The 26,513-nt window shown below is 38.1% G+C and overlaps 1 protein-coding gene across 4 annotated transcripts in view; it reads right to left on the bottom strand.

Annotated features, from left to right (window-relative positions):
- LOC111147846 (solute carrier family 9 member A9) overlaps positions 1–26,081 on the bottom strand; it is a 536,315-nt gene extending 510,234 nt beyond the window's left edge. For all 4 annotated transcript variants that reach the window (XM_022504100.1, XM_022504104.1, XM_022504114.1 and 1 more), the window contains exons 1-2: positions 25,747–26,081; positions 10,680–10,882 (exon numbers count right to left, since the gene is read on the bottom strand). In XM_022504100.1, the coding sequence (XP_022359808.1) occupies positions 10,680–10,882; positions 25,747–25,921 (378 nt within the window). In that variant the 5' untranslated portion in view covers positions 25,922–26,081. The remainder of the gene's footprint in view (positions 1–10,679; positions 10,883–25,746) is intronic.
- Between the last annotated feature and the right edge of the window lie 432 nt (positions 26,082–26,513).

Below are 26,513 nucleotides of genomic sequence, written 5' to 3'. Positions count from 1 at the left end.
GGGCACCCAGTATACAACAGTCAGAAATAAAAGTGAAGAGCACCTGCACTTGCAGGACATTTTGCTCCACACACCCAAACCTGAGGCAGAACTCTGTAAATCAGACAGTGTTCAGCTAGTCGTACAATCAGAAATGGCTTAAAGGAGCATCTGAGAGACCCCTAACTCCTCAAATAGCAACAGGAGAGAATCCATTTAAATGCACAGCTTCCTTAGGGTTCCCACCCTTCTTGATGGTTTCCACCCCTCCTGTGTTGATGGATGTGGATTGTGGCTTCAGACTGTATAAGTTACTAATGAGCAGCTTCTTACTGACCTTAGGGAAAAAGCAGGAAATATAGTGGGAGGGAACCTTATATAACTACTCAGTGGAAGCCAACAATGATAAGTATGCAACCTTCCCACAGTTTAATGTTTTAAAAAGAACAAAGCAAAGGGAGAAAGAATTGAGAGATCCATTTTATCTACTCAGACTAAAAGACTGATGGGAAATCTCTCTTTCTCCCTCCCTCCTGTTTGTTTTTCCTGAGTCCAGCCTCCTTTTCTCTCTCTCCCTCCATCCCAGTTGGATTATTTGGTGGTGAGACTAGCAATTTAACCTTTTGAGTAGCAAACAACCAATCACAGAGCCCTGGTTCTTCACGCTGAGAGGAAATCTGTGACAGATATCTGGGTGTAAGATGGCCAGCCAGTAAGACAAGTTCAGAGTAACAGTGAGAAGTAGCAACTGACAAGAGGGGAATAACACTTCATTATACTATCCATTTACTTACCAAGATCCACAAAGGATTTACCATGTGCCAGGCATCCTGAGTTGAGCTGGAGATAAAATATAACCATAGACAGACCTTGTCCCTGCCCTCCTGGAGTTTATAGTCTAGTGAGGAGGTAGATATCAATGCAAACTTACAGATATAAATATTAACTTATATCTCAGCTATGATATTAATGAGAGAACAATAGGTGAAACTATGAAACAAAAGAACTAGGATACTGGTGTATAACAGCACGGAATCACTTGGGGTTAGGACTAGTATTTCCACAAAGCTAATCAATCCTTAAGAACACCCTTATCCCAGGCCAAGAGTCCATGTATATACTGGCACTGCTGAGATCAGAATACGGTATTTAAGATTTCAGAAAACAGCAGAATTTTTAAAGAAAGTTGTCTAATCTAAAACAGTTAAAATAAAAATAAAATTTTAACAAAATATGACCTGCTTTATTGGTCTCTAAGTTGAGGTGTGCATATGCTAGGGAGTGAACAAGATGATCCACTTGGATGTGCAAAAAATTTTTCCTATTTCATTTTTATCTCACCCTTATTAAAATTCTAATTTGATATTGCTTTATAATGTATATAACATATTGGTATAATAGTAATGTTCATAATATAATTGTATTTGCATTTCATTTGTAAGTATGTAGGCATATATTAGATACAGACACTCAAGAGTGTTTCACTGATGGGGTACATAATCAAAAGTTTGGAAATCAATGTTTTAAAGTGCTTAGCAGTTTGCTGGTACATAATAATAATAAATATTTACCGAGAAGTTACTGCATGCTTGACATATTAGCCCTTTATATGAATAATTTCATTTAGCCCTCATAATAATCTTTTTATTTACATTTATTTTACTTTTATTTATTTGAGAGAGAGAGAGAGGAAGAAAGAAAGAGCATGAGTGGGGGGAGGGGCAGAGGGAGAAGGAGAAGTAGGCTGCCCGCTGAGCAGGGAGCCCCACTCAGGACTTGATCCCAGGACCTGAGTTCATGACCTGAGCCAAAGGCAGATGCTTAACCAACAGAACCATCCAGGTACCCCCATGATAATCTTTGGATGTTATGAGTATTGCCTCACTTGACAAACTAAAGCATGGAGGGTTAGTTTACACGCTGAAGATCACCCAGCAGATTAAAGGTATACATGGGGTTGGAACCTAAATATTCCAACTGTGGAGTGGTGCTCTAAGCATGATTTCATGCTGCCTTATATACACCAGATTGCTACCACATATATGTTCAAAAGAATAATATTTTGGGATTTTGGGGGGAAGGTTAGTTAGGAGGAATATTTTGGGGATAACACAAATACATGGCTTTTGAATAAGTACAGAAAACAGTATCAAATAACAAGGTATGAGTCATACTTATTAAAGATCAGCCTCTTGTGGAACATACTTCATTATGATCTTGAACTGAATAGGATAGGGAAGTAGAGAGAACAACTTCAAAGCCCCCAGATACCCACTACCCCCTAGAACAGCTGTGCAAACCTGTCCTTTGATGCCTAAGTGGGTGGCAGCTACTCTGCATCGCAAAGCACTGGTCTATGGTGTGTTCTGCAATGCTGGCTCTCATAGTTCCTAAGCGACGTGTCTGTACTACCACTGTCAGTCATTTCTGGGACTAGGCAAGTGGATGATCAGATGGATGAAACCCCAGGTTTCTATACATGACTAAGGCTGCAAAGGCCCAAGAACCACCATCATGTTCTTGGTGACCTAATATGATCTAAGGCCAGGCAATAGTCAGAAGGCAGGGGTGACTGGGAGATAAGCGGGAATCCCAATTGTTTCTTCCCACTGTGGTCTGGGATATTTTCTAGGCCTTGAAGCCAGAAATTTGAGAGCTATTCCCTTCCAGCCAGTTCCCTCTTACCAAATGTTGTCATGTTAGAAAGAGCACTAACCCCAGTATTAAACATATGCAGACACTTCCACATGACTCCTTTCTTTTCCCAACCAAGAGTGAGTGTGAGATTTTATGCTCGAATCATATGGCATTCCAAGAGCTCTTTGTCACCAACAGCCTTTACATTATTTTGAGTAGCTAAGGTTTTTGTTAAGAGATAAAATTGGACAGCCAGTTGGAACACAATCCCTGCCCTCAAATAAATGTTCCTTAAGTTCCTTAGAACTTAAGTCCTGAGTGATGATTTGCAAAGAAGTAAAAAGTCCTCTAATCTAGAGATCAGAAGAGTTTCCTACTGCCATACCCATAGCCCTATATCGAAAAGTTCAGCTACATTCTAGGTGACAAGAGCTTAACCCAAATTCTCCCAAACATATCTGGAAAGGGAATGCTATCTACTGTAATTCTTAATTCTGCAGTTTGGGGTGCTCCCAGTTACAGTCAAAGTATAGTAGAACAACTCCTTAGTGCTGGGCTGTGCATTCGGAAGGCAAGCCTACAAAATAGGCTAATGTCATGTAGAGCCTGCAAGGCTTCCTGTTAATTCTGCATTTTGTATATTTTCACTCCCCATTCCAAGTCAATGTCTCTTCATCTCCTCCACCCTTATTTACCACAACAAATAGAATTTTCCAGGATTTTTGGTATAGACAAAATGACCTTAAATATAAATGAAAAGTATAGCAAAGATCTGGCAAGGGGGAAAAATGACTTAGAGTAAACAAAGACATTTAGTGTTATTTTATTTTGTCCCCTGCTTTGAAATTCTTTTCCACATCTGCATGGCTTACTCCCAGCATCATTCAGATCCCAACTCCAACTTCACTTTCTCAGTGAGGCCTTTCCTGTAGAACATATCCGAATATACTTCGCTCCTCATCCTCTCATTTTGCTAATGTTTCTTCACAGCACATGTCTCTACCCGACATTATAAATGATTGTGCTAAACTGTCCCTTGTCTATCTCTACCCTAGAATCTAAGCTGCAGGAGAACAAGATCTTTGTTTTGTTCGCTACTGTCCTTGCAGCACCTAAAACAAGAGCCCGGCTTATGATGAATGTCCAATAAATAAATATTTGTTGAATGACCAAATTAATGAAGGAAATAAATTCAATGACTAAATTACAACCATATGGAACTAAGCAGGGATACGTAAATCAAACCTATAATGAGATATCAGTTCCCACCTGTTAGAATGACTATTCTCAAAAAACCGAAGATATTAAGTGTTGACAAGGATGTGAAGAAAAAGGAATCCTCATGCACTGTTGGTGGGAATGTAAACTGGTGCAGCTACTGTGAACAATAGTATGGGGGTTCCTCAAAAAATTAAAATTAGAATTACCATATGATCCAATAATCCTACTTCTGGGTATATAGCCAAAGGAACTGAAATTAACATCTCCACAAGATATCTGCCCTTTCACATTCATTGCAGCATTATTTACAATATTACTATTTATAATTATTTATGTTACTTACAAAAGCCAAGATATGAAAACAAACTAAGTGTCCATCAATGAATGCATGGGTAAAGAAATGTGGTGTACACACACACACACACACACACACTCACACACACACACACACACTTAATATTCAGCCATAAAAAAGAAGGAAATCCTGCCATTTGTGACAACATGGATTGACTTTGAGGACACTATGCTAAGTGAAAAAGGTAAAAAAGACAAATATTATAAGATATCACTTATGCCAAATCTAAAGAAGTGAACTCAGAAACAGAGAACAGATTGGTGGTTGCCAGAGGTGAGAGGTGAAGGTTGGGGGAAATGGATGAAGGTGGTCACAAGATACAAACTGGCAGCTGTAAGATAAGTAAGTCCTGGGGATGTAATATACAGCATAGTGACTATAATTAATAATATCGTATTATATATGTGAAAGTTGCTAAAAGTAGATCTTAAAAGTTTTTATCACAAGAAAAAATTATAAGTATGTGAGATAATGGATGGTAACTAAATTTATTGTGGTAACCATTTCATAATACCTACATATATCAAATCACTGTGTTGTGTACCTTAAACTTATACAATCTCATATGTTGATTATATCTCAATAAAATGAGAAAAAATAAAAATTAAATAAATAAGAATACTTTCACAGGGGGAAAAAAGGCAAAAACAACCCAAATGGAATACTTAGAGTCTTGAGACATTTTTGAAATAATTTCTCAGGCCAACTTTTTGAAAAAAAAAATGGATAAATATGGAAAAAAAAAAAACACCTGAGATGGAAAAAAATTGATGTTTCTTTAGTAACAATAGTAAGGTTTAGGATGAAGGTAGCTAAGTCTATTCAAAGAGCCTATCCCATTCACTGCCAAGTTTTAGATCCCCCAGGTTCATGTTGTATGATCAAAGACTTGTCACAAAAGAGAAACATAGGTCATGAATCTCTTTTCTCTATAGAATGGAAGAATAACTGGTAATATTCTGCAAATGTTTCTCCAAACCCCAAGGGCTGATCTATTGTGATGCTTGCTTCTCTGAGTGTGCTCAGAACAATTTTAGAGGAGGTTTTTTTCCTGTCTTTTCTTATTCTTCCCAAAAGTGTCCTAGCATTAACTGGACATATGTATCTCATGGTCCAGTGACTTCGGTCAAGCTGTTCCTGTTACCAGAAGAGCTTTGCCCTCTAGCCTCTGAAACCAGAATAATGAAGCAAAGGGAAAGACTGGAAAGAACAAAAATAGTTCACAAAAAATATATGAGAATTAAGACTCTAAATCACAAAAGTCTAAATACCATTAGAAAAAGTTGGACAGTGAGAATAAATTAAGACACCGAGGTTTTAGGGCTGCAAATACAAAATTATTTATTAAGGTCACATGATTAGCTGTTGCTATCAAGGTGTCCTTAAAATATCTCTAAAATATAAAGTATTACCAACACAATTGATAATAGCCTCAATGTGACCTATTGCAGCCTAGCAATTCTCTTTAACAACAAACAAGACTGATTATTCAGCAGAGTAACTTACGCCAAAATAACTTCCCTGACCAAATGATAGCGTCACTTGTCATACAGGAAGTGAAGACTTGGCAAAATTTTCACTGGGCAGTTTCCCTTGACTTTTCACATTACAGTCAACTGATTTATGAATCATAGGAAGTATAAATTTAACTGTGCTGACAACTCTTTGGAAGTGGACTAGATCTGCAAGATCTTTCCAGCCAAATGGCCTACTGAATCCTCCAACTCAATATTGTAAAAACATAATGTGTTAAATCATTAATAGATAAATTAGTGATGAGACTAGATTGATTTATTCATTCATCAATTTTAAACTAATTATGATTTTCCCCTAACCAGCTCCTTCCCCTAACTTCTAACTTCTCCATTTCTGTCGTACCACCTCTATGAACCAACAAGACCTGGTAGCAGAGTAAGCCATTCTCTCTTCTCATGCTCACTAGATCCAAATTGTACAACATCTTCCTTCCCTGTTTCTATTCCATGTGCCCCTTGGTTACCATCCAAGCTTAGGCCTCATTGTCTGCTTGCTTTCACTCCCTACCCTCTACACACAGCAGGCTGTGTAGCAACTATCCCTTTGTTTTGGTCAACACTGTCAAATAGAGAGTGCATTATTCAACCTGGCATTTAATCGTTTCTGTAATCAAGCTCTCCCCTTATTACTAGGCCTCTGTTTCACTGGTCTTCCATACTTCAACTAACTGGAATTGTTTTTCTTTCTTGGAATAATCTCTATGCCTTTTTTCCACTTCCATATCATGTTTTTGCCTTTGTTTGTAATGACTCTCCCACCTCCACACATTATATACACTATCACCACTGCCAGAGTCAATCAACTCTCTTTCTTTGAAATCTTTCCTATCACCCTAATAATAAATAATATTGTCCTTCCTGAGTGCCCGAAGGACTTGGCCCCCTCCCTTAATAACAGCTTTGTGGTATATTTACTCTTTTATTTATTTGTTGTGTTTTCCCTGATTCATTATTAAAATCCTTGAGACAATTACTTCAGAAATGAACTTGATAGGACTCACTCAATTCATTTGTGTTGAAAGAATGAATGAATGAGTGATGGAGAAAGTTCTTATATCACCTGCTCTTCAAAAGAAAGATTTAAACTTCCTATTAATATAAAATTCAGAAATACTTAGCAGATATTTTGGTGTTCCTAGATATTACATAACAAATTAATGTAAAGCCATCATGAAACAGAATATAAGCCCCATTCAGCTAAAACTAGTTACACATGTCTTGGGTACACAGAACAACTGATGATATTAGAAGCATTAACTAGATAAATACAAAGCAATATAATCTAGTTTTATTTTCCCAGAAGGTTGTTTTGAGACCATCAGTTGTTCATAATGTATAGGAAAATATTGTTTTCATAAATTTTTAAGTGAAAATATTTTTTTCTTTTCTATACTTCCCTATGTATTGAGCATGACTGAAACAAGCTTGGCATATGGTATTTTATAGTCCTCACAATCTATGTGCTATAATTTAGAACTGAATTATATACAGGTATAAATTATATATTGATTTTTTCTCCCAAACAAATATTAAATGAATGGGGGAAAACCTCCACACATTTCCTTAATTCCTGGCATTTATTAAGCACTTAAACATTATCTTGTAGCAGCAGTGATACCATTGGTGTTAGGAGGTAGTGCAGCGGTGATGGCACCAGTGGTGGTGGTAGTGGCAGGGGTAGTAATAGCAGAAACAGTAATAGCAGTGCAATGTAAAGGGTTTTGTGGGAGATTCATTAGATACATCACCTCATTTAAATATTAAAACAACTCCACAAAATAGTTCTAATCCCTCCACTTTATAAATAAGAAAGCTGGAGTTCAAGGAACTTACTAAGGATATAAAAAAGATCTATCTAGTCCTGAATTTTTTTTTTCCTATATCACAGTATTGCCTCCTTATAAGCCATCCAATGAACAAATGCTTTTTTGGAATCCTTTTGCATCTGACATAGATTGGTTGAATAATTGATTGATATGAACAGCTGAGTGCAGTGTAGAATTCCCAGTAAGAAAGACAGATCATGGTTTTTTTTTAATTTTCGCAGACTAACTAGGCACCCCCCCACCAACATCAACATATAAGAAACAAATTGTGAATTAAAATATACTCTAGCCCCTTATAACAAGATCCTTTCCACTTAAACTCATCTAATATGGTTAAGTGTACCAGTGGATGCCTCTTTCTCCACCAGCAATGAGGGAAGGATTTACTCTGGGTACTGAGTCGCCTATTGCCAACTGTGGATGCCTGGGGGGGACAAGTGTTAATTATGACAAATGAGTCACATGATTTAGACATTAATCTAGAAAATACTTTAGCCAGTCAACGTCAATTAAACTTTTTATGTATTGAACTCATAATCTACTGAATGAAAAAACCAAGAAGACCCCCAGCAACTTGGACATTTTCTCTTAACTCTTGCCTTAGTTTTTCAAAAGCAAACACTGGAGTTTGGCTACTGGCAAAGGAATCAATATGTCAATAATACAATAATAAAATTTCGGATCAGTTACCAGCAATCATGCTGAAAAAAATTGCTATAGTAACAAGGATAATTATCAGCATCTTAGGGGGTCAACCTGTTTGGTGAAATAATGTTGCTTAGAAATGCAGATAAAAATGGGTAAGAGAGTGAGGAAGTAAATAAATACCTTTTTTTAAATAAATAATTTATGTCCAGGTGCTAACCAGAGGAAAAACTGAAAAGTATGTTTTGTTTTGTTTTTCCAGAGATTTTATTTATTTGACAGAAAGAGACACAGCAAGAGAGGGAACACAACAGGGGGAGTAGGAGAGGGAGAAGCAGGCTTCCCATCAAGCAGAGAGCCAGATGATGGGCTCAATCCCAGGACCCTGGGATCATGACCTGAGCCAAAGGCAGCCGCTTAACAACTGAGCCACCCAGGTGCCCCTGAAAAGTATGTTTTAATTAAAATCCTATGCTGCCAACAAAGTCATTTAAAAATTATTTATTTTAAGATAGATAATTTTCCATTATCCATATGAACAGAAAGAATCATGTGGAAGAAATCATCCAAAACAGCAGAAGATCTAGAAGTTGCTATTTATTTCAGAAATACATTATTTAATTTGTTTTTTGCATGTTTCAATTCACTTTTCTAAGTCTCATTTAGGCTAATATTATAGTTTGACTTTCCTGAGCCCTCATCAAGTGCTAGAAGGAAGTTAATCTAGAAATGTGCTAGTGGATGATAACGTGAAAAAAAACCATTAAAAATTATCTACTTTGAATGAGGAAAAATGACAGACCAAGTGTCTTCTCTTTTACCCCAAAACTCTCAAAATGGAAACAAATAACTATATATTAAAAGAAAACTAAATCTGTATGAGTGAAAGTGCTAAAACAAACTTCCCTATTATCAAGGAAACTCTCAGGTCTGACTCAAAATATTCCAGAATGAGTCACATAAGATCCTGGTTCTTAGCATGTACTTGCATTGTTAAACACAAATTCACTTATTCCTTGTTCCAAGGACTGATCCAGAACGCATAACATAATATAAGAGGTAATCTTGGGGCATCTGGGTGGCCCAGTCAGTTAAGCAATAGACTTCAAGTCTTGGCTCAAGTCCAGATCTGAGATCCAGCTCTCCCTTACCCCTAACAGCAGGCTTGTGCTCAGCATGGAGTCAGCTTAAGACTTTCTCCCTCAGGATGCCTGGGTGGCTCAATCAGTTAAGCATCTGCTTTGGGTTTAGGTCATGATCCCAGAGACCTGGGATTGACTCTTGCTCAGCAGGGAGCCTGCTTCTCCCTCTGCCTCCTGCTCCAGTTTGGGCTTCTCGCTCTCTTTCTCTCTGATAAATAAATAAAAATCTTAAAAAAAAAAAAAAAAAAGATTCTCTCTCCCTTTGCCCTGCTCCCTTCTCTCTCCCTAAAATCAATAAATAAATCTTAAAAAAAAAGAAAAAGGTAATCTTGTCTGTTTTCTGACCCAGAGTCCTGAGAGCAGAAGGAAACTTCCTTCCAATAACTGAAATAGTTCACAAGTTTACAAAAGTAAAACCGTTTTTAAAAGAGGGGTCGTGGGGGCACCTGGATGCCTCAGATGGCTAATAGTCTGCCTTTGGGTCAGATCATGATCTCTAGGTCCCAGGATTGAGCCCCTTGTCAGGTTCCCAACTCAGCAGGGGGTCTGCTTCTCCCTCTCCCTCTGCTTCTCCCCCTGTTTGTGCTCTCTCTCTCTGTTTCAAATGAATAAACAAAATCTTTTAAAAAATAAAATAACAGATGGGTCACTTCACAATTTTTCTTTTTCCTACCGAAGATTTCCCAACTAAACTGGTGGGGTGAAGATCTCTTGAGATTGACTGTGTGTCAGTGTATTTATAAACAGCCAAGTGGCCAGTGTTTTGTGTTGGCAGCCAAAAGCCAGTCATCCTAAATCAAGGTTTATAGGTGCAAATTTTTTCACTCCCCTCTTTATTCCTTTTGATTTAAAGGAAATTTGATTTGAGTAGCCAGCTGGCAATATATACAATGACATTTAGAACACATGTGTACGAACTTGAAACAAGTAGGGGCACTTGGGTGGCTCAGTTGGTTTAAGTGACCGACTTTTGATTTTGGCTCAGGTTATGATCTCAGGATCTGAGATTGAGCCCCAAGTCTGTCCTGGGTGTGGAGTTTACTTAAGATTCTCTCTCTCCCTCCTTCTGCCTCCCACACTTTCTCTCTCTCTTTAAGAAACAACAACAACAACAGAACACAATACAAACTTGAAACAAGTATCATGAAAGAGAAGAATTACTATCTTTTTATTGAGTGTATCTGTGATTTGCAAAACAATTATATTAAGTATACCCCCTTAGTCAACTAAATTGGCCCAATAGTGTGGTGTTTAAAAAGGACACATACATGTTGTTAATATGTTGCATATGATGGGTCAATTATTTAAATAAAAATATATGACCAGGTGGAATCCTTACCTTTTCAAGTATAGCATTTCCTTGGTGAGGATTGATGTTATGCTGGCTTATTTCTCTCTTGTATTTATATTCATAAACTTGGTCAGTGATATTAATCAGCAGAGTTGATGGACTGAAGGCCAGTTTTCCACAGTCATACACAGTTCCACTTTCAATATCTGTTGGTGCTGTAGCATATCGTAAGATTAATCCCATTATGAGGCCTAGAATAAAGAATAAACAATTACAATGGAGGAGCTGAATCTAAAATGTTCTATCAGACGCTTTTAAGTATATGATTTTGAACTTGTAGAAGTAGTAGGAGATAAGTATTTGTCCTTACCTGCCTTAGAAAATTGTTCACTCTTCTAAAGATATCAGTTCAATAGATTACATTAAGATATTTGTGGTGTGGACACTATTGCTTAAATATCCAACACATATTCCCCTATTTTTCCTTTCCAATGGAGCCACAAATTTTGGAAAGAAAAGCTACCCACTTCTTCTATCCAACCAAATGCTTCGAGAAAACCTTTGCTTTTTAACAGATACTGGGTAATCTGATCAGCCAGGAGATCAAATTTCCCAGAGAGATTTTGCTCCACAAATCAGCACATATCTAAAACAGTGTCATCAAACTTAAATGAGGCACTTATATACCATGGTTGGGAAAGAAGTGTTATTCATTTTCTCCTTTGGGACATGACAGAGGTGATTTGTTCCCCCCCACCCCACTTTTTTTTTTTTTTTTTTTTTGCTGGCAGATATCCTGTGACATTGAGGGGACCCATCCCAGGGCATGGTCAATATACCGAGAATCTTAGGACCAAGGTACAGACGGAACATAAGTCCTGATGACTTCACTAAACCACTGGAGCAACCTATTCTGGAGGTACCCTATTTCTAGACTTCTTGTTATGTGATACAATACATTCTTTAATTTTTCAAACAGCTTAAAAAAAAAGACTTTATTTATTTGACAGAGAGAGAGAGACAGCAAGAGAGGGAACACAAGCAGGGGGAGTGGGATAGGGAGAAACAGTTTCCCCAATGAGCAGGGAGCCCAATATGGGGGACTCTGAGATCATGACCTGACCCAAAGGCAGATGCTTAACAACTGAGCCTCCCAGGCACCTCTTTTTCAAAGAACTTTGAATCAAGTTTCTGTCTACCTGTAGCAAATGCACTCTAAAGAGACAACATTCCTTTCAGTGAAGAGTTGAACCCAAGTAACAGTTCTTGACTTTTAAGTATACATATGTCCATGTTAGGATGCTCATGGTAATCTGGTAACTGTAAACTCTCCTAATACTTTGGATTTGTTACTAAATAGCAAAGAAACTTCAGAGGCTTATCCATTCCTCAATTTAAAATTTGGACTGATGTATGTGTTTTAGGATAAATCCACAATCCCCTCTTTAAAACACCAAATGTTTAAGGTTTTGCCACTCTTGTGAATCCAGTCACCTAGCAGCCTTTCTTTACTTTATTAGTAATTATTTTTATTACTTTACTATTATTAGTATTTCCAAATTAACAAATAAATTAATAAAATAATAAAGTAATTAATAAAATGTTGAATATTAATTACTTAATAATTTGGGGGTGCATATTTCACACAAGACATTTCTAGACTTAAAAATGCAGCAGCAGTTCTATAGGAGGTCAAGTTTGTAAAATGCAAACCCTTAAGCAAACAATAATAATACAATGTGACGTGCTATGACAGCTGGTAAGCCCTCTGTGTTATATGAGTATAAAGACAAAACACTCCAAAACCCTTTGAATGATGCAAAGCTTTAGATGAATTTTAAAAGGTCATATAAGATTTGTCGAAATAAGCTGAATCAGGGAATAAGTTGGGGTCCAGGCTGCACATGTGGATGGCAGTGCATAACAGCAGAGACAGCTAAAAGATCCCGTTGAGTTCTGTTCACCAACGTGTAGCAGAGTTGTCAGGAAAGTGGACGCTCAGGCAGAGACTGTGTTTGCTAACTGTCTTGGGTCTGGCTGGGTTCTCAGCAATGGAATATAAGCAAACGTAATATGTGTCACTTTTGGAATATAGCTTTGAATAAGTAGGTGAGTTTTCCTCTTCTCCTGCCCTATCTATCAGATAGATGGGAAGGAAACAAAGGCCCTATAAGTAGACAGAGGCACCAGACTGAAGGAGCCTTGGTCCCTGAGATACCAGGTGAGGGAAAGCCATCTGCCAACCAGGAATACCTCATTGGACTATTATGTGAGTGAAAAGTTAACTTCTGTTGTGTTGTCACTGAAATTGTAGTGTTAATGTGTTAAACAACACCGGGATAATAACCTACTAGAGATTATGTATAAATACAAAAGGACTTAAGAAACATGGTAGATTTACAGAGTCTGTAGTGGTGTGAGACGAGAATAAATGGAGGAAGAGAAAGATGAGAGAGAGAGAGAGAGAGAGAGAGAGGTAGAGAACTCTAGACCACAGATCAGAGGCAGAGGCCCAGTCATAAAGAAGATCCTTGGTCATGCTAAAGAGTTTTTATTTTTAACTCAGTGGTAATGCAGAACTATTGAAATACTTTAGGTAGGAGAGTAAAACAATAACATTTTTATGTAAGTGCTGTCACTTTGGCAACAATGTGGAAAACTAAAGAGAATGATGGGTGAGAATAAAAACGTATTTTATTTCAAGAATATTTTTACCTCCTTCCAGCTTCAGTATTTGGCCTACTCCTCCATCATAGTGAGAAATACTGTGTCCTAACCTTTGTTAGCAAGAGAAAATAAGTGATGGACACATAACCACCATGAGTGTCTGATCCACCATAGAACAGTGGCAGGCTTTCATGTGCCGTATCAAACGATTACAATAAAACCAGACAGGAAAGAGAAGGTAAAACACATGTTCTGCACCGCAAGTGGTTTAGGGGCCTGTGAAGAACATCACTTTGCCAACACCCTTTGTCTAGGAAAGATTCCTTTTCTAAGCTATTTGGCAGGTACCATGAGTGATTCTATGACCTGTGCTTTCTATTCAAGTGGGATATAAATAAGGGAAGCACAAGACACTATCTGCATGGGGCCTGAATAGAGAGAACCTATATTAATACTGTTCAAAATTCCCAGAAGGTGAGCCACTTATTTTTGCAATATGCTTTCAGTACAATAACAAGTAAATATGAAATGCCCACTGTGTTTTTCCCAAGGAGGGAACTCAATTATTTGTCATAATGAGTGCCTTGTCCCTGGGCCCCTGTGGTTAAATTCATATAAGCCTTCAAAACCTAAATGGGCCTGCCTGCTCCTTTGTACCAGCTCTGGTCCCAGCTTTCAACAAGACACATGCTGGAGTAAATGGAGTAAGCTGCTTCTCACCAGAGGTGACCAGATGTAATAGCCATAGCAATGAATCTTTCAGACACATCTCCCACTCTGAAGGACTGCAGATGATTGATGGTCTCAGCTACTGCGCTCAGGAGTCCATGACCACATTCACTGAGGCCAGCCAATGACTGAGTTCAGTAGGGGTACCATGGCAGGAAGGTGGGGCTGTTCTGAAGGGTCACCATGACTTAAGGATCCCCATCAGCCTTGCTAAACCTTTCTTAGAATTGTGCCATAACCTAAACATTTTCTTACCTAGCCTTCCTGCACCTTCTCCCTCCCTCCACGGGCACTGCAGCTGCACCAAGGTTTAACTGTCCCAGCATCCAAAAGCTCTCTCCCCATTTTCCCTCAAAAAAGTCCCCCCAAGAAATCTTTCACACAACTAACCTCTCCCCTGTGTTTGTTTCTCAGAGGACCCAAATTAACACACTTGACAAAAGGCTCTAGTCAGATTTCTCCTCACCCCAAGTCTCAAGAGGAAGCAACATCTTGATACAAGGTGAAGGCCATTGGGGAAGCTGCAGCTTACAGTGCAGTTAACATCTGCACACTCCCACTGCAGCAGCTGCGGCTGAAAGATCCTTAACGTCTGAAGCCAGACACCCATCCATAGAGTCTATCAATGCTTCTGACAGCCAAACGTCCACTCAGTGCTTTAGCCATATGTTGAAGTGAATATGGAGGGTCAAATTAATGCACTCCAGCAAATATTGCTTGAAAACAGGTGACAGATAAAGTAGGACTGCTAGTAGGAAAAAAAATTCTATCGAAGAGGGTTGTTTGTATACCCCCACAAAGGTATAGGATAAAGAAAGCACCAAGCACCTGTGCACAGAAGGAAAGAAGAGACTGGCTGCCAGAGTTTATGGATATAAACCACTACTCTCATCGGTATGCCATGATCCCCAGCCTTATCATCCCAGGAGAAAAAGAGGCAGCTTCTCCCAGCAAAGCAATACCATGCAGAGGCCTGGTTCTAGTTTATATTCTCACAAGCATGACACTTCCCTGGGCTCTGACCCCTAGCCAGCTGGTGGCATCACCTTCTCCAAGCACAAATTCTAGTCCAGATGCATCCCCTGCTCCTGCCTACATGTTTGGGCATTTGGGCAACTAGGAGGGCAGTAGCATAGATGTGCTCTCGAGTGAACCCTGACCTCTTCCTGATAGCCTCCAAGCCCCAGGATGGAGCCTGGACAATATACCTCATTCCTAAACCACTCATGGTCCTACAGATTCCATCTCAAGTTCTACCTATGGAGGCCCATGCTTCAATGCAGCCTGTGCTCAATGAATTCCCTCATCTTTGAGTTTTTATAGCACTCACAGTTTAAACCACACCGTTTCTGGCCCAATTTTATAAAGCCTTACATTGTTCAACACTGCTTTGTGGACGTTGGCTTTGTCTCACCCACTAGACAATGAGACTCTTTAGGACAGAGACTCTGTGTTATTCTTCAACACTGTTTCCTTCAGAAAAGCTACACTTTAGGCAGAATTGTAATCCAACTTTCTCTAAATCCACAAACTCTCTTGGAGTCAAGAAGAAAAGGGTCCTCCAAGCTCATGTAGTTGGTCAGTGAACATCATTTTAAAATGTCACATGTAAGAAGTATCACGCCGAATGCTGTGATGTTCCTGTCCTTGCATAGCTTGCAGTGTAACCGCCCGTAGCAGATGCCCGACAGGCAACTGACATGATGATGTTTGTAGGAGAAGAAAGGAGGGAAGAAGGAAGAAAGAGCCTCACGGGCACTCAGAATGAGAAACGTTTAGGAATAAGACCCTTGTCTTTCTGAACTGGCTTTCACTTCATGCTCCACATTGAAAATATCAGAAGACTCCCCTCCCTCCTTCCCTCCTTCTGCTTTTACGCCACAGACACACAAGGCATTGTTCTAAGACATGGGAGAATTATAAACATGAATAAAATATGGCCCTAACCCTAAAAGATTAAAATATTTTAAACCTACCAGGCCTTTTCCTCTTCCCAATCTGTGATCCTGATTTCCAATAAGTATAAGGTATGAGTATTTCCTGAGTCTCTTCTATTAATCCTGTGTTTCATAACCAATCCGCCTGCATCTTAATGACAATCATTCTACATGATGCTGAAGCATCTCCCTAAAGGGGCTTTTCTTAGAGAAATATGGATGGGCATTTACTTTTATATATAATGATTATATTTATATATAATGTAACAGATCACAGGATGGTTTTGAAAAAACAGTGTTAAAATCTCTCTGGCTATGTTCAGACCTATGACTGTGTCCATACACTATCACATGCACTGCCACACTCCATGGCTTGTCTCAGCGGGCTCCCTTTAGATTATTTTTCTGTAGGAGTGGTACTCCCCTTGAGTCATATGTTGCAATAAGACCATCCATACACAAGTATCTAATCTGTCTAGCCTATGGGTATATATTTAAATGCTACATGATATTAAAGAGAGTTTAGAAGCCTAAAACAAACATATGTAATTAATATGTAAAGACTGAAGAAGAAATGAGTTTTGTAGTTCTTTCATTCTGTATGCATGGAGTGGCTACCAAGAATAATCTAGATAAACGAAGCATTGCCCCTTACTAAAACAAGAAGATAAATCCTTACACTATATATTATATATCACCTTGTTAGTGTATCAGACACAGTTGATTGCCAACCCAGTATTCATCCCTCCTGCTTTTCCCAACAAAGCCCTGATTTGTTCGGCTATCACCCCTCCTCACACAGCTATGTACTGAGGATAAGTTGACTTCTTCAGCTCCAACGGTGTTCCCATTCCCCTTGCTGGTAATTGGTACTACAACAGCATGTGACTCTAGTCCAGTTGATAAAAAGTGAAGGGAAGCTGGCTAGGGAGCTTCTTAGAAAAGCTATGATATCCTAAGGGAGAGAGAGAGTAGTGATGAGTTCCTTCCTTCCTTCGGATATTATTGGGCCTGGATATTATTAGGATACCAGGAACTTCTATACTCACCTTAGTCCTCACCTGATGTTAATCAGCATTTGGAATAGCAGAGAGAAGAAAAGGAAAGAACCCGGGTCCTTGATGACAATAATGGGCTCCTAAATCAACAGCCCTGAAGACTATTCTTCTCTGGAGTTCTATTTGTGAAAGATAATAAATGTCTTTATTGCTTTAGTCTGTTTCAGTCAAGCGTTCTGTTATTAGCAACTGAATGCACACTATTTTTTTTTAAACAAGTAAATCTATAAAGTCCTAAGGAACCCTAAAGGAAAGACCAACTAAAATTCCACCCCCCAATGTTAGAGAAGGTCTCACACAGGAGGTTCTTAAGGATGTGTAGGAATTCTCCAGGTAGAATAGAGGGCAAGAACTTTCTAGGAAAAGTATTCAGAAATCAGTGAGCATGTTGCTAATCAGGCACATGAAGGAGTTTGGGACGGTTAACCAGGGCAGCTGAGATCAAGGGGCCCAGCACAGCTGAGAAACAGAAAGGGAGTTCAAGAGGGAGAGACAGTTGGCAAAGAGGTCTCGAGAAAGAATGGTGGGAGGTTCTTGTTAGGAAAAAGACTTGCTGTGTTTTTCAGCTACGGAAATAGCATTAGGAGACAGTTATCTGAAGGGAGAAATGAGAATTAAGATATGGTGAGGACATGGAGAGGAAGTTAACATCAGAATTTGTCTATATTTATGTGAGGAAGAATTTAGCAAAGGAATTTGAGTACCGGAGTTTTAAGATGACAGTTATAAAATTAAGCCAAGGAAGAGCATTGTTTACATTACCAGGACTTGTTACAGTGGGGGACTCTTCAAAGCAGGGAATCTAATATGATATTTCAGTCACCCAGGTTAAAAAACTATGTACTGGGGATTCAAAAATGTGGAAATAAAGAAGGAAAGGGTGTGACAAATATTGTAAGGAAGCCAAATCAGTGGACACCAATTAACTGTCTGTAAGTTAGTATTCACAAATATTAGACCTTAAGTGTCATCTTCACAATTTTTCCCTTTTTACTTGATAGTTATCTACCTCCCCCATCATAACAAAGTCTTCATCAGAATAGTGATTTAGAAAGATGATATGGGCTTGAATTTCAAATGCTAAATGCACTTCCTAACATTTTTCTGTTGGCACTTTAGTCTTACCCTGAGATTAATCACAGACAGAACCAAAAGTAAAAATATACAATGCTCCCTGATTATTTAGGGATTTCATTCCTTCTCTGCCCTCCCACCAATCTTCTAAATTCAAAGGACTAAAGGAAAGTGTGGGTGTTGCTAAAAGGGACACAATTTATTGCTTTATGCTGGCTCATTAACAGCTTTGGTGAAGAAAAAAATCCTCTAAAGGTTTCAGAATAGGTCTGGGGCACCTTCCAATAAAAGTATCCATGATGTTCCAAGGTGGAAAGGGGTTCATGAACCTATTCCACCTTTGGATGCCTCCCTCCAAGTTCTATCTTCTCACAGGTTAGAGTCACATGGGAAATGATAGAAAGACCTGACGATCAGATCTTCTACCATGGTAGGGTGTCCGCTGTTTATCTCCATTTTGGTGTATACTAAACAACACACAGAGGCACTCACACATACAGACAGCACACATTTCATACCACTCTGGGGTTCCTAACATGGGATTATAGATAACTTTCTAGAAACTATCTCAGTTACCAGCTTGTACATAGCTAACACCCTTCTTTACAACCGTTTTAGGAAGTTTACAGAAGAAATGTAGAGATAGAGATATCTAACTAGCCACATACTGACTAAAACAAAATGATTTCTTATCTTATAATGTTCATACAAAACAATCTATTTTTTTCCTCAAGCCGGAGGGAGAAATATTATAAAAATATAAATAGTAAAAGAGCAGGAGGGATAGGGAACTCTCTAATAAGTGAAGATTTTCTCCCAACCCCCCTTTCAGCTTAGGAGGGCAACGGAGAAAGAGGAAAGACAGAAGGAAGTAAAGGAGACAAAACTAGGAACCACTATATTCAACTTTATTTTCCTAGTGAAGTAGTAAACTAAACTCTAATGCATTAGGAATCTCTGGAAGATTTGTTAAACACAGATTGCTACATTCTGCCCCAAGTTTCCTACTCAGTAGGCCTGGGTTGGGGACCACATACTTTCATTTCTAAAAAGTTCTCAGGTGATGCTGACACTGTGAGAAGCACCTTCGTATGAGACAACAAATAGTTCCTACCATTAGGACTGCCATTGCCGTCACAGAACCCTGTCAAAGTCCATGCCACCAGATTCATTCATACAGGTTTCAAACAGCATGGAAAGTCCAGAAGCATAATTAAAGATTCTACCTTCAGTCCCTTCCAAAAATTCAATTCAATTAAACTAACATCTGATGAAAGCCTATTTTGCATGATTCATGAGAATAAGGCATTTACAGTAACTTCCCCACCCATTCTGACAGCCACAGACATCATAGACTTGCAATACCGCATTCCCTGATGCTGCGGCAGGTGTTTCCAGGGCAGCCTCATCCCTCTCCCTGGGACATTTTAGCCTAGCTTCTTGGCATGGCTTCACGTTCACAATATTGCTCCCATTCTATTTCCCACACTGGGCTTTTTGTTATGATAGAATAATACTTCTGAGGCCTTGAGGTAAAAACAACAACAACAAACAAAAACAAAAACAAAAACAAAAACAAAACTTTACTACTTGCCTCCTTTCCCCAATCTTTCCACACCCCTGACTATACATCAGCATCAGACTTTGGTGAGAGGACAAAATTTGAGAGCCCTAGCTTTCCAAATGGTCTTGTCAATTATTCTGTGAAACCTTGGCCAAAGTTGTAAATTTTCTGAGCTTCTTTGTCCTTACATGCAAACTGAAGATCATTGTATTTTGCATGGATGTGGTAAGGATTAGCAATAATATTTATAATTAGATATCTCAGTCTCTATCTTTCTTCCATAAACTTCCTAAGATACTATCACCTGGCACAGAGTAGACATTTATTAAATAATAACAACTCTCCCAGGGCTAGGTGTGTGAAAGGACATGGGTTTTATGCTCCTGGGCTTAAAGCTCGGCCCCATTACCAGCAAGTCATTTCATGTCTCTGAGGGTCAGTTTCCTCTTTTATAATGTGAAAATGATAATATCTCCTCCACAACACACACATGCACACACAAATACACCCAGGTTTGTGCTACCCTATAGTCACATGGAGCCAAACTACCAAGGTTTGAGTCCCAGTTGTGGCATTTTGTAGATCTGTGAACTTAGGGAGTTATACTTGATTTTTGGTGCCTCAGTTTCCCCATCTAAAGAAAAGTTGTTGTGAGGACTAAATGAGTGAACATAAGTAAAGCTGTATGACAAAACAGTTCACCTTGTAAACACTAATTGTGGTAACTATTTTTACTATTATATTTTGATATATGTTTCACAAATGTTAGTTCTTTATATCTCTACTTCCCTAACCATATAATTTTAATCCAACTTAGACTACCTATAATGTCTCCATAAACAGCTTGAATCATAGATTCATTTTCTTGATATGTTTACTTCTTACTTAGCCGTTAATATACTGAGGGAGGATGTTCTGAGGTACCACAGGAGTTTGCACTCAGGGCTTCCTCTGTAGCTCCTTAGAGATTCAGAAGCACAACAGAATGTATAGGAGGTCATTTTCTTACAACAACTTTTGAAAACCTACAGAGAGGAATGTGCCTTGAACTTTTGTACTTTTTCAACATTTATTTGGCTAACACTTTATAGCACAGAAAACCTTGTCCTCTGAAGCTCCTTAAAATCAACCTTTTACACTAAAGGGAGAGCCAAGTTCAGTTCACTGGGCTCTTAACCCTAATTACCTGTCCTACAGATTTCTTCAAATTAAACCAGAAGCATTCTGATTTTCACATGACATGTATCCATAAACCCCTGAGTTTTCAACCTGCTTTCTCTGTTCTGATGATATAACTTACTCTCCTTACCTTTCTGACAGGAATTCAATAAGATTTACTGAGCACTCATTACAAAATCAGAGCAGAACTGAAAGCACTAAGAATGGTGAAATAACACTAACTAAAATCCTGTCTGGGAGGGTTCTCGAAGAAAGTTACTGATTTGGGTTGGAATGGCTTTATGGCTGAAGTTAGTCTTGGCCTAAATTTTGAAGGACCTTTGAAGCTGGAAGGGTGTTTTCATTTCTTCCTCATTTGACAGATGAGGCAAATAAGGTCAGAGATTAAGTTACTTGCCCAAAGTAATGCATCTAGCTACTGAAAAAAAAAAAAAAAAGAAAGAAAGAAAATCCTTGGGATTAAAAGCCCAAATTCCCCAAAAGAGCATCCAATGCTTTCTCTGTAAAGCAAACCACGTTTGAGTGAGTACAAAGCCTCAGAAGGGCCTTCCAGGCAGGGGGAGGAGTGCAAAGTGGTAATAAACATCTTTTATAGACCTGGCAGCCAAGAAGGCAGCGCTGGACTGGAGAAGAGCAACACGGATCAGGAGGGTGGAGACACATCATGTTGAGCAGCACGATTTCACCCTGAGGAATCTCTTAGCAGTGATATGATGAATTTAATGCCCTCTGATTTTTCAAGAAACATTGCTTTTAAAATCTTAGTGATTCATCATGTAAGTATATTATCTATAAATTAAAAAAAAACATGCTATTGAGTGAATGATTTAACCCTATTATATTGTTAAGTGTACTGTTAGACCTAGTTTACCTAGTTCAACATGACATAGTTTAATGAATTCAAAACCTAGATTTTTGTTTGTTTGTTTGTTTGTTTTAAAGATTTTATTCATCCACTTGACAGACAGAGATCACAAGTAGGCAGAGAGGCAGAGAGAGAGAGGAGGAAGCAGGCTCCCCGCTGAGCAGAGAGCCCAATGCGGGGCTCGATCCCAGGACCCTGGGATCATGACCTGAGCCTAAGGCAGAGGCTTTAACCCACTGAGCCACCCAGGTGCCCCTCAAAACCTAGATTTTATGGCTTGGAATTTTCCTTCTGTCTACTAAACAGGGAGCAAATTTTCACATGAGTTCAGAGAGTGCCTCTTAGAGTGTAAGGCCATAGAATCAAAGATAGAATTCTAAGAGGTTTAAATTGTTCTGTCCCTAAGCTTAGATCCCAACCCTCAAATATATAGCATTATGAATGTCCTCTAAAGTATGAGACCCCCAGTGAAGTGTAACGAAATTCTTAATGTTATCGGAGAACAAGGAGCAATTTTCCTTTTATGAACAATGAACATGGGATACAGGGCCCTAAGTGAGCAGCACTAAGTGCACCAGCTGCTGTCAATCAATATTTTGACCATTAATAGTCATTTAAGCTATTAGTCCCATTTAAATGAATATCATCATTGCTTAGCTATTAAGCCAGTTATAGATTCCGATCCTGAATTTTGAAATAATGAGAGCCATAGAATGTCATAAGACAAAATTACCCATTACTGTTCCTCATGAAGTAAAGATATTGTTATCATGTTGCCACTGATTTTCAAAAGCATCTTAGGGCACTTCATATAAAAAAAAGATATTTTTCAATAATAGATTATTTGTAGTTGGAGTATCAGATTTATCTCTAATGAACACAGAATCAGACCAAACACTACATATGATTTTTCTTGGCTTTATACAACCTTTCATATGACATCTTCAGGTTAACAACTTTGAAATTGTTTCTAACAAAAACTGTGAGAGCAGTTAAATGTTCTGTTTGATAACTTTTCCTCCTACTTTTCTTTAACTGCTCATTTCCTAAGCCCCTGCTCCTTAGAATTTTTAAGTTGGATTCCTGATATACTAATAAATGTATTAACATCTATTGTGTCTTCTAAAGGATATTAGACATTTCAGCAGAATACCAGCAGAAAGGCAGGATGTCTTTAGTAGAGATGGAGGTTGAATTTCAATTCAGCAGCTAATTACATGACCTTCACCTCAATAAGTTTTCCTTTCCTTTTCTGTGAAATTAAGATGTGGAATTATCATCTCAAGACTTCTTCCCAATTCATGAATTTCAAATTCATTTTTAGGTGCTGGGCACTTTATTCACTTGGCATTTCCTTTCCCCTTCTCATTTAAACGTGTTTATTAGAATGTCCAATCTTGTTCCTCTGTTGTAGTCTCAGACTATTTTATCACTGACAGAAAGTCAGTGATAACATTTCAGGTATAACATTTAGATCATGCCTGAAGAAGAAATATTATATGTCATTAATGTCGTCCATATGGACTATTTTCAGAGACTATTGGTAAAAGATCTTTTATGATAAATAGGAACCAACCTTATTAGACATATGTATAGATGTATAAGAGCACATGGACCTTGCTATGTGTGGCTGTTCAGTTTGGGTGAAGTTACTTCACTGTTCTGAAATTTAGTTTCTTCCTCTGTAAAATGAGGGAGCTGGAGAAGATAACCTCTCAGATCCCCTTAAATTTCAACAATTATAATTCTATACCAACAAAAAATTAAACAATACTAAAATAAAAGTATTTTCAGTTATTTATATAGTTTAAGATAACTCAAGGATACTCAGAATTCTCATAAAGGAATACTTATGCATATACATGCACATTTTCCTAATTTTTTAAAGTTTTATTTATTTATTTTAGATAGCTAGAGAGAGCGCATGAGTGGGGGAGAGGCAAAGGGAGAGTGATGGAGAGAGAAGCAGACTCTGGGCTCAATGTGGAGCCCAACATATGGCGATCTCATGACCCTGAGATCATGACCTGAACCGAAATGAAGTGTCAGCCACTTAACCAACTCAACAGCCCAAGTGTTCCTGTTTTCATAATCTTTATAATCATTTTACTTTGCATTGTGTCAGAATTTGCTTTTAATAACTTACAAATAAAAAGTTTATGAAGGAACAAAAATCAGATAACTTAATCCCACTCTTATTAACCATAAGCCTTAAGAATAGCAATTTAAAGAAATGCTATCTGAACTATTGTGCAATGTGCTAATATTTTATGACTTCAACTGCAACTTCAAAGCATTTCATGAAGTTTTGAGAATTAAAGATAATCTGGGATTTTTTTCAGGCTCAAAAGTAAAAGTTGCGTTTATGTATTGTGAGTAAAAAGTATGGTTCAATTTTAGTAAGTCATCAAAATTTAATCAAAAGTTTTACAAAACAGTATCTCCATGATAGATAAGCTGATATTGGCAAAATGAGCCATAGTTTAATTAAATTCAGTGCTATGAAGAAATCTTTTCTTATTAGAAGATTTATAATTTTAAAATCTGTGTTGTTTTGCAAAACCATATGCAGTCTTTAAATATAATGCCAAGAATTACATTGTTTCTGGCTTCTCAGATTACATCCCATATCCTCATTGATTATTTATTAGCCAAGTCCAGAGAAAGAAAGATCGTGGTTCACTGTTGATGGAGAAGGGCAAATGACTGCTGCCTAGGGCTTTACATCTGACAGAATCACTTCCTTTCTTTTTGACTTTCTCTTCAACCTGATTGTGTTTTCCCCTCAGAAGAGAGTTTTGTTTTGTGCTTTAAAACCCTCAACACAAAGGAATTTAACTCTGTGCTCTGAGGGGATCAGCACATCAGTCTCCTGAAAGAAATTATACTTTTTAGCCTAAAACTTTTAGTTCCTAACTTAAGTATCTCACAGCGGAATTCAGTTAAAGCATAGAATTTCTCATGTCTCAAATCATGACAGTACATTTTCATCATCAGGATATCACATAGTTAGCGTATAAAATGTTCATTGATCCTGTTCTCCAAAGCTCAGGGATATAAATGGCTTCAAGACTTCCAAAATGAGGGAAACAAAATATAAAAGTACATTTTTTGCAATGTATTATACCAATGCCCCACCTGTTTTCATTGCATTCAAAATTTCTATCCATTACCAGGTTGAGATCAGAAAGGTAATGTGAAAGTGAATAAGTTTTAAAGCTACCAGTGTCTTGCTTTACTTTCAAAGATGAGAGTACAGTGTGGATAATCTTTGTCACATTTTATTCAACTTTCTGAAAGGCATGACATGGTAAATTACATAGAAAGAGTAATATTTTGGAAGTTTAAAATGTTAAAGGCTTTTCCACATCTTGCCCTCTCTCCCCCCCCAAAATGGTACTTAACAAATAACATTAAAATGACAATTATAAATTAGAAAGTCTGAAATCAGCCTAAGAAATGAAAACTATTGCATAAAGAAACTCTCTTATAAGAAAATAAAACATTGCCCATTTAATTAAAATGGATTTGGATATAATTATTCCAATAGGAGGACTGGGGTATGTTTCTGAACATTTCCTTCTTGAAACTAGTTGAGAAAAGAGAATTTACTCCATACATTTTAAATGATGCTATTTCTAGAACTTTATAATGCTTCTCAGTTCCGCCTGTGAAAGATGGGCTGCTCTTTGTGACTGCGGAGCCATGACTTCCCAATATCTTTCATTACAAAAACAAACAGTTTGCTCGGTTTGACTCGGTTTGACTCCCCACATGACAATGGACCCGCATCTGTCAATAGACTCGCATGATGTGTGCCGTGTGAGAACATGACTGTGACATTTACTCTTGTGACAGGGCAAATTTCAGCAGCTCATCGGGAAAGAGATGAGCATTCATTATGCTGCGGCACCTTTCATCAAGCTAATGACATTTCAATCAGCACATTTTCTCCAGTTTCAATACTTCGCCATCTGAGCACAAGTCTCTAATTACGCCCAAGCAACAAGTTTCACATCAATCCTACAATTTCTGCACTCACCATATACCATAGCTCCTCCGGTTTCATGCAAGAAGCGAAATCGATGATTTTTAAATAACCAGATTGTCAAAATGGTAAGGATGAGCAAAAAATTAAAGACAAGCAGCTCCACTGCTCCCTGATGTTGAAACTGATACTCATCCTTCTCTGACATAAACCTTTGCTGTCTTTCCATTCTCCGGTCTTCTTGGGATTCCTTAGATTAAAAACCTGGATAAGGGCTATCAAGGTTTGCCTAAGACAGTCGGCTGCCTGAAGATTTCAGAATAAACACTGCCACTTAAGTTGCTACTTCATGAGCGTTCTGCCTTGGCTTAGTATTCAGATGGCTTCTAGTTACAACTTCCTGTTTCTCTCTTAAAGCAGCCCTGTCTCTTTTCAAACTCCAGACTGTAGTTTCATCATGGACTCTCACTGTCTTTAAATGATTCATTCCACGAAATTATCTTTCATGCTGGATAGACCTGCAAGCAATCATTCTGAGATCTTGAATCATGATTCTTATTGTCTCAAAAAGCTCCTGAAGCTGCATAACTAGTGAATTGTAGATTAAGAATAAAACAGATCACCTTTCATCAGTAACATTTTCTAAGTTCGAAAAGCTAACTCCTGAATCATAACCTCACTCACGTGCCAGATTTCTCCTCTTCAACCAAAGTCTACCAGTGTGAAAGGGATTGATTAATAGCTCTTATTTGACCTAAAATGATTTCACAGGAATTTTCTTTTAAGTTGAGAAGCAAGAAAGAATTTAGTATATGATTCTC

This window comes from Enhydra lutris, unplaced genomic scaffold (genome assembly GCF_002288905.1).
Source record: "Enhydra lutris kenyoni isolate GAN:26980312 unplaced genomic scaffold, ASM228890v2 scaffoldscaffold2, whole genome shotgun sequence".
Classification (NCBI taxonomy): Eukaryota; Metazoa; Chordata; class Mammalia; order Carnivora; family Mustelidae; genus Enhydra; species Enhydra lutris.
The sequence above is the reverse complement of the archived record's forward strand: the minus strand, read 5'-3'. Positions and strand labels throughout refer to the sequence as shown.